This window comes from Sardina pilchardus, chromosome 20, assembly GCF_963854185.1.
Source record: "Sardina pilchardus chromosome 20, fSarPil1.1, whole genome shotgun sequence".
Taxonomy (NCBI): Eukaryota; Metazoa; Chordata; class Actinopteri; order Clupeiformes; family Clupeidae; genus Sardina; species Sardina pilchardus.
In genome coordinates this window covers 18,538,259-18,547,909 of record NC_085013.1, presented here as the reverse complement: position 1 = coordinate 18,547,909, position 9,651 = coordinate 18,538,259, and the positions used below count along the sequence as shown (strand labels likewise).

Genomic DNA, 9,651 nt, shown 5'->3' with positions numbered 1-9,651 from the left:
GGTTCAAACCTCTGATTTTGCCCATTTCCCCACCTAACTGTGACCCAAGTCTCAACTTAAAGTTGCCATTTACAGTGTAACTTTAAGTTAAAATAGTGCATTGGAACCAAAATAAAACAACCATCACTATACTATGATACTACACTAAAAAATAGTTGCCTTTATTTCCAGGATACTTTTATAACTGCAGATGTAAAAGGCATTATGGTCTTCAATCGCTAAGATAAATATAGGCCTGTGTCATGACCAAGTAAATGAGATAGGAAAGTTTGAAATAAGTGAAATCAAGTTAAGACAAAAATCATAAGACTCATTTATTTACTGTAGCGGCAAAAATTGGCCATTGGTACACAGGGACAATCGTTAAATATAAAATGTTAAAGCAAAGACATACACTCCCTGTTTCAATAATACGAATGAAAGCCCTCTTCGAACGATAAAAATTCAACAACTCAACAATCGCTGACAAAAACACCCAACAGGCCCAAGTCTACGGCCTCTTTAACACATCCTCACTGCAGTTTGACATGTTTCTTTCTCCGACCCTGATGACAGGATGAGCAGGGGCCTCACTTCCCGGCCTGCTGTGCTTGACGCCGTAGCAGCACGTAGATCTTCTCTTTAATCCAGTCTTTGTTGTAGGGCTGGTACGTCTGTGTGTCCGCCCGGTACCTGGACAACAGGAGGGGGAGAAGATCATCACCAACAGTCTAATTAATAATACATCACTGATAACTACTTTAGCAACGGGGCACGATTCTAACAACATAAACAACAGATTTGTTTTAATAAAGACAGTCTTTACCATTAAAGATAGTTTACACAACTGGGTTAGTACCACTCAATGATGTGGACCTATTGAAGAAAAGTTTCCCTATCCAGCCCATTCCAGACTGGCCCAGATTTAAGTTGGTCTACTGGTGAACCAAATACTAAGAACATTAGTGAAAGGCACAGTGTTTGATCCTGTGAGGATGTTTGTCAAATTACTTACACTCCTGTCCCTTAAATGCTCAGATTTTGCTCAAAGTTTGTATACCAAATATTTAGCTCTCAAAACTAAGGCCTGTACATTATTTTGGTTAAATTCCAATGTTTTCATACATTTTTTCACCCTTGATCTTGTATAATTTTGACACTCTCAGAAATACCTTATCTTGGAGGAAACGTTTTCCCATTGAGATCTTGAAAAGTATTATTCCTAGCCTGCCCAAACTTAGAATTAGAACTTAGAATTGCAGCAACAACCTTATATAATTTTGACATGGAATGACCCAAATGTCTGTTTATGGCAGTTGTTTACCTTTTTGTACACATAAAGGATTCCCTTTGTACCTTTGTATTTCTTTGGAATTAAGTAAACAACTGTGTTTAAAACCTTTGTTTACCAGATTGCTACACTTCTGAAGTGATGAGGTAAAAGTTTAATGCAGAAATGTAAAGCAACAAGCAAATGAGTTTTTTGTACCTTAAAATAATGTTTCCAAAATAATTTCAGTGGTTCTCATAATCATATGAGAACGGCACTACAGAAGTGAACGGCACTTCTGTATTCTCTTCGCGACCCTCATATCGGCTATAACCGCACTACATAAATTTACCAGATTGGGGAGCAGATCTGTAGTTTGATGGGATGAGACAAATTTGACTTGCTTCGATGTCACAATACACCATACTATCATAAAACCATGCAACATACTCTACCTGGGCTGTGCGACAGAGGAAAAGTGCTTTAGTGTTGCTTTAAAAGGTGCTCTAGGTGATGTTACTCTGATTCTAAGCTAATTTATTTTAGTCACATACAGCAACCATCACCTCACCATCCGCTTGTTACCTGTGCCCTGAATACACTGTGAAAAAAACACGGCCTCTGTGGACAGCCCAGGCTCCAAAAATGGCAGCAAAAACAACCTGGTCGAGCCTGGACCATAAAAACGTAAACTGTTCCAGCCAATCGCTGATGAGATGAAGGTTTAGGGGGGTTTCAATTGCACGGGAGGGAGAAGCGAACTAGCTCTCTGCTTTGTTTGAACATCAACAGAGGTGACGTTACTCAACATCGCCTAGAGTGCTTTAATTTCACTGCCAAGTCAATGAACCTTTTCCAGACCCACTCTCAATTCAGAAGGGTCTGGTGTCAACAAGGCTATGAGAGAGCCCCAATGCACTATATCATTGGACAGAGGTACGTATGAACTCAGTGAAAGCTCCTAGTCTAAGTCTGGGGCCAAGTCCACACGTAGCAAAACGATCTCCCCCAGCGTTTCAAGAGCATTTGCGTCCAAACGGATCCATCTCAATACGACTCAACACGCTACTTCATATTCCAGGCCTATACGTGATGCTGTTTCAGTTCACCAAATCACCAAAAACGGCATAGCGCTGTTTCAGTTCACCAAATCACCAAAAACGGAGAGGACGAGGTTTTAATGAGACGTCGAGGTGACCGTTTATGTGTTTACAGTTTATGAGTGGAAGGCTAGAGCATACCTGCCAAAACTCCCATTTCCCCCTTGTTTCTCTCCTATCTTAAGGTCATCTCCTGCCGCCCTCCCTTTTTGTTGTTTCTCCCGGAAAACTCTCATAATTTGCATGGCCATCATACTTCATTCGAAAATCACTGATCCGTTCATTTTCTGACACCCGACACATAGCCTACGCAATCACTTACTTCCAATTTATTTCAACAGTTCTGTCATGAGTAACACCTGGCAACGTAAACCCAAATAAGGAAACTAGTTCACAGCAGAGTCTCGCAAGCAAGCGGGCTAGTTAGCCTAGGCTACTCCAGAATTAGCTGTTGTGAAATGGTTGGAAATTGAATTGATTAACACATTACAAACTGTTCTTGAGTGTTGGTAGCCTAACTTGTGTCCTTGGAACAAATTCTGACAACAGCTTTGGAGTTTTGGAGGTAGGCTGCAGGCAGCAGTTGGATAGGCTGCATAGGCTCTCGGTAAGGTAAAAACAATGACCGAAATGCAGTAACGTTATCCCATTATTTTGAAAGCTAAATGTTGACATGTATAGGCTAGAGGTCGAGAAGTGTGGCGATGACGTCATTGAAACGCAGGGATGCGTCTTCCCCCGTCCAAACGAACGCTAGAGGGCTGCGTTTTCGAACTTATGCACTCTGGGACCCGGTTTCAGATAGATTCGTTTTAGGGCTATGCGTTTGCAGGATTCATTAGGACGATCGGCCAAAACAATGCAAAACAGCTGCGTTTAACCCCAAACACGTCTTCGTGTGGACAAGGCCTGAGAGTGTTGGCATTCAGACTAGACTTCAGACGTTGGACCAAAAGGCATGTTCGGGAAATGCCGAACACACTTTAACACAAATCCCAAGCATTGATTTGTTCCAACATTCTTTCTGCCAAAGTATCTGAAAAGACTTTGACAGGGGAAAAAAACCCAAACAGATGGCCTGTTACTAAAAGCAATTGTAATAGAACTAGTGAGTGGTGCTGTGGCACTAGCAGCTGCAGTGTCCATATGACATTCCATTTGCAACGTATTATCAAAGATCCTTCATTACTATCCGCTTTAACCCTCTCTGGTATTATCAAACATACTGTGTGCTTGATTAGAAGTAGAGAGACTCTGCGGTGAGCAAGTTTAGGCTGACGTGAAAATACTTAGCAAACACCGTTTTGTTTATCCACACCTGCACATTTTGTACTTCCCTGCTAGTTATCCAAGGACAGTAGTCTTTGCAGTGTTTTGGAAAACAACTAATTCTTTTGACGTCGGCATGGTGTGCACTCAGCTTTAGAGGGACTTGTTTGAGTGAAGGTTTATCCAATATGGTCATACACAGAAATGTAAAGTATGAGTCAACTAAATACCGATTGATCATGACCTAATAATCCAAAATAATTGCAAATGATGGGCATCATCTATTCATCATCATCATCATCAACAGCAGACATAATGGTAGCCAGTTGGTCTGTAGCTGTGAAGTAATACACTGGTCACACAGAGAAACATCTCTGAGACAACCTGACTTTTAGCCCCTACAGTTATCTGCAGTCAGTGTATGGATGCAGGTACTTATGATCTAGGCTGGGTGAACCCTGCCTGAACTTCTGGCGAATTTGGGTTTTGCCCGGCAGCTCAGGCTGGAAACCTGCTCATCTATCTCCTCTGTTCCCTGCCAGAACCTTTGACTCCAATCACAAACTAGCTTATCCAAAAGACGCACCGGGTAGTTGGTCTGATTGGTTGAAGGACTATCCAAGCGTACGGAGTAATTTGAACAATGCCCATTGATCACGCCTCTTGTGCAGTAGAAACAAAGCGCAGCCTCCCCATAATAATGTTCAATCTTAAAAGATTGAGTTTAGTATGGTGATAGCCAGACTAGTTATGATCAATACTAGAGTACAACCTGCACAAATACAGAGGTGTCAAGAAATGGTCTCATTTTTGTTATCTTTTAAAAACTAAATAAAACTAATATAAATAGGGGGCTCAAGTCGACAAGGGTGCACTCATGCACACTATGATTTGACGGCGGGACCAATCATGATTCCTTCCCTCAAAGTCTATTGAGCTTTTTGTTAATTCATGAGACCGGCTGAGAGAGTCATCAGTGCAAAACTTTGACTTTATTTCCTTTCAGTGATGAGGCAGAAGTAATTTATCTTACTAAGTTATACTAAGTGTAACACATTTTACATGCCAGAAACCCCAACATGACCAGAGGCCAGGAAGTATTGAGTGACTTGGACTAGACATGCCTTTGAAATAAAACCAACAACATGGCAAATTATTACTAAGATGATGCTTCAACCAAGGACAGTATACTTACACCAAACAACTGAGGTCAGCCAGATCATCAATGAAGTCAAACAGTTGACTGATGTCATACGTGATCGATGGACTGTTTGGATTCATCCTCTTCAGATGTTCCTCATACATTTTGCATACACCTGCACAGAGGGGCACATCAAATCATCATCTACACCATCACTTATAAAGAGGGCATTACATTTACCCCAGAGCAGAATGTGAACATAACACATGTACATAAAAGCTGACATTTACACACCTTCCATGCACTCGTTGACAGACTCGTAGTCTGCATACGTCCTCCCCTCTGGCCTTTTGGTGGGCTGAACCAACAGGATGGTATGTGACTGCGGGGTGATAACAATTGTCTTATTAGTTCCATACCAGAAAAAGAAAAGGTCGCACTATGATTTAGGTCACATAACATGAGACATTAGAGTCCTTGTCAATACACACCAATCGTAATTTAGTGAACTACTGTTCACAACTTACACTTACACAAAGTTCACTTCCTACGTGATGTAACAACGTTGTCCGCAGCTTTGCATTACGATAATCTAGAAATATTTGTGTGTGTGTGTGGTGTTTTTTTTTTTTTTTTTACATTTCTGCATCAGTAACACAAAAGTCACACAATTGACAACATGTTCAAAATTCACATGATTTATAACAGGAAGAGTGTCTACTGACTCCATACCATCTTCACATTAACTTGTTGAAAGGCTGTAAGTAAAGCTTGCAAACTTAGTTTAACATTGGATTCACGCTAGGAAAAGATGCATTGCAAATGTAGCTTAGCCAGCTAGCCAAGTACCAATTAGCAAGTACTGTAGGTAGCCTAAGCGACATGTTTGAAGCGTTCAAACGTGAATTTTAGCTACTGACGAATACATTGGGCATAAATATTGTTAATTTAACTATACCACTGCAGGCAAGTGACTTACCATTGTGAAGATAAATGTATACGCGTTCCTCTTAAGAAAGTGTGTTGACCATGGAAATCGTCGTGTGCCGAGACTGCTAGGATTTTCTTCTGTGCCTAACAATGCGATTTTTTCAAAACTGGCACACTGCCCCCTATTGTTCTGGAGTAGATGGCCATCTGATCTGCTTCAGCCAGTAGAGTCATTCAAATAATTAATCAAATCAACTTTGATTACATATGGAGAAAAAGAGTTCACTACATTAAAAGATCAGAAATCACAAAAGAGGTCAGAGATGGAGGGTTACAAGCCATTGATTTTGACTCAATAAATGGAACTTTAAAAATCAAGTGGTTAAAATCATTCTTAAACAACAGTATAGCTTCTGGTATCATATCCCACATGAAATATTCAGGAAATTAGGTGGTATAGATTTCTTCCTAAGATGTGACTCCAGTATTCAGAACCTGCCCCTCAAATTATCCCTCTTCCATCAGCAAGTTGTTCTGTACTGGAAAATTCTGTACAATCATAATTTTACCCCTCACAACACGCCTATCTGGAACAACAGATACATTACTACAAAAAAGTCGTCTCTATACATCAAGGACTGGTTAGATAAAGGCATCTGGTCAGTCCTGCACTTATTGACTCCAATGGTTGTCTTTTATCGTACACAAGCTTTTGTTTGAAGTATGGGTTAACATGCAACATTGTTACGTATCAAACTGTATTTGATGCCATTCCTGATTCCATTTTAGGATTGATAAGAGGGATTATATCAGATCCTACTATTTGCCCCTCCCTACCACAACTCTCTGTTGGAGGTTGTGCCTTTAAGGAGTCTAGGTTCCCCAACAAATCTCTAGGAGAAATATTTAATAGCCTTTCTTATCCTGTGCTAACATATAGAAACTCCATTTCAAATTTTTTCACAAAGCATCGTATACAGGTCTTGCGAACCAAATACTTGAAGTATCCAATAATCCCTAAAGCCAAAGAGTTACATTTTAAAACTTTGAATGGTATATACCCCTCCAACGAATTTATCCAAAGGCGCTTTGGGATAGAGACTGATAATTGTGTGTTTTGTGATGAGCTAGAAACTGTTGAACACCTGTTTGTCCATTGTATTCATGTTGAGTCTTTGTGGCTTGATCTTCATAACTGGCTTCTTCCTATGTTGTATGTTAAGTAGCTTTGACTCAAATGACATTATATACGGACTCTCTATGATCAATGATAATGATGATCTCCTGGTCAATGTAATTGTCATCCTGTTTAAATTTTTCATACACAAATGTAGATATTTACAGTTTTTTCCAATCGTATACACACTAAAATTAAGGTTATCAGACAGTTAACAATACTTAGCACTTAAGAAGCAAAACACCTGCGCAGAGCAGTACAACATTAAGCACAAATTCAGCTTCACACTTTTTGCAAAACATTACACACAGTGAATGTCAAAACGTAAAACACATTTTCACACCTTAGACACAGATAAAGATTGTTAGGTACTTCCTTCTCATTACAAAGCCCTGGCTTGCCAATGACCACACTAATGAACAAATTGAATAGTCACATCCACCAGGTGTGTAAGCACACATGTGCAAAATTGAAAACGCAGCACTCAGGTGTGTTATGCTTGATCCTCGAGGGGCGTTCCCACTGATCTGTAACTAACACTGGATAGACTATCCCATTGTTTTTGCCCCATTATTCTTTATGTCGATCAGTGAGGATCGAGGCCCGAGGAGCGAGGGAGGATGTATAAAAGCCCAAATGAGAAGCACCCATAGCCTGTGATTTGGATGAACTCTTATGGCTTGATCCAGCAAGACGGAGAGATGATTAGAGTATTGTTGTTACTTGTTTGTATTGTTGCTTTAGTTTTTCTTCAGTGACTGTAAGTGTACAGTACTTTTTATTTGTGTAATTTTTTTTTCTACTCTTTACAGTAGTAAGAACTATAATTTTGCCATTTTCTGTTGATTGACTTGTCACTGTAACTGAACATATACTGTACAGTGAAAGAAAGAATTATTGTCTGCAGCATCAGTTTTGTGCATTGCTTGATGAGGGTTCATCAAAATATTTTTGTCATCTAAATTATCCTATTGCTCTCAAACAATATGTCTGAATAACATCCATATATTGGAAGAGGGTTTTTACAGATGTGTTTTGAATTTATTGTGTTGGTGTGTATAAGATAGCGACAGTGTGGAATCATTCAAAGAATGTGTTAGTGATATGAGAACAGTATAAGGTTTTATCAATGTGTTTATTGTTTTGACAGAAATATTTCATTTTGCTAACAATCTGTTATGTTCTGCTGATTGGGTGTGGTGTTTGGCTAATTGTGTGATATGTTTTGACAAAAAGAGCCCTGTTTTCAAAATTGTGTGTAAACGATTGGAAAAAACTGTAAAAGTGAAGCCCACTTTTAGTGGGTTTCACAATCATTTCCTTTCTTACTCAAAAGCCCTGAAAGTTATGAATTCTAAGAATGCTATGCAACTCTGGAACAGAGTAACAGAATCTGATTTACTTTCCAAGCCCTAGTATGTATTTGTGTTTTTTTTTTTTTTTCCTTTCTTGTTTTGTTTGTTCTGAATGTTTATTGCACCTATAATATTGTACATGGATTTCGTATATAAGTTTGAGCCATGTGTATTGTACATGCAGAATTACTAATAAAAAAAAATAAAATAAAAAAAAGCAAATGGCTCGACAAAAAAGGTCCTCTGTAAATAAGAAAATCGTCTATTGCCAAGATATGGCTTAAACATTTTCAGCCAAAAATGTCTTGATTCAAGAGCATGCAATAAGGAGCTGTATAATATGGCTGCATGTTGAGGTACTTTTCACCAAAATCTGAATAGGCTAGGCTATGGGAAAGTAAATGAAATCCTGAAGAAATAATTTGAATGTGACACCTTCACAAATGTGGTTTAACACATGTTATTAAGCACATTTTGAAAGTAAATGGCACAGCTTTGGCATGGCACAACAAACTTTGAAAAACAGAGGATGTAAACCTTTTTTCAGGAAATTAAGATGACGAGGTTGCTTCTATCAAACCAGGCCCACAAAAAGGTGACCTATTAATATTGTAACCTGTAGGCTATGTCTGTTCAAGAATGTTGTGTTGGCAGGTTAATGTGTGTAATGTTCTACAAAAGGCTGTGTTACTGGGACGCGAAAACTGGCACCCTGTATGGGCTTTCCAACAACACAATCATTATTTTACAGAACACAGAACAGTTCTACCACTCATATGCCTATACAGACTCCAAAAACTAGTCCCAAATGCAGAACACTGCATTTAGCTATGGTCCTCCTTGCTGTGGAAACCCTTTATTGTCCAGTTACCCTGCACCAGAGGCTTTATGGTAAACAATGTTAATCCATTAAAATGATAAAAATTAGGCTATGATGACCAGAGAATACAAGGAAGGCAAAATGGAATGTTCTTAATAGTGGGTATCTGCGTTCTGGTTATTATGTCAGGCAGTTTTCACCACCTGCAATGCATAGCCATCAATGCATAACGCTATTTCTAGACCAGACCGACAGTTTGTGTGTAGCTTATAGCCACTTAGGCTGGGTGAACCCTGCCTGCCCTGAACTTCTGGCGAAGGTGATAGCCAGACTAAGGCCTACTGTCAGTAGGCTACAGTGGTAAAACAGCGTCCTGAGGCACAGGCTAGTTTTCTGAAGGCTCATTGGACACTAAAGTGTTGCATCTGTTTGAGCATGTAAGAGTTTGGGGACCAGATATTGACATGGAACTTGAAGCATGAATCTACTACAGCTCCATACTCCATTAGGCTATGTATGGTGTACGTGGCCTATGCATCTATTACTGCTTAAGTATACTCTTTGATCCCGTGAGGGAAATTCGGTCTCTGCATTTATCCCAATCTGTGAA

The 9,651-nt window shown here is 39.5% G+C and overlaps 1 protein-coding gene across 1 annotated transcript; it reads right to left on the bottom strand.

Moving 5' to 3' along the window:
• Window positions 1–289: 289 nt before the first annotated feature.
• LOC134067497 (enhancer of rudimentary homolog) lies at window positions 290–5,888 on the bottom strand. Its single transcript, XM_062522790.1, has 4 exons — window positions 5,739–5,888; window positions 5,054–5,141; window positions 4,814–4,934; window positions 290–672 (listed from the first exon to the last, which is right to left on the bottom strand). Exons 1-4 carry the CDS (start codon window positions 5,739–5,741, stop codon window positions 570–572), a joined length of 315 nt encoding a protein of 104 aa, XP_062378774.1. The 5' UTR covers window positions 5,742–5,888; the 3' UTR covers window positions 290–569.
• Between the last annotated feature and the right edge of the window lie 3,763 nt (window positions 5,889–9,651).

Excerpts from the sequence above, each read along its gene's own strand:
- LOC134067497 (XM_062522790.1), bottom strand. Across the intron at positions 4,935-5,053 it reads TGTCAACGAGTGCATGGAAG|GTGTATGCAAAATGTATGAG; the intron begins GTGTGTAAATGT and ends CCCTCTGTGCAG. Across the intron at positions 673-4,813 it reads GCTGACCTCAGTTGTTTGGT|GTACCGGGCGGACACACAGA; the intron begins GTAAGTATACTG and ends CCTGTTGTCCAG.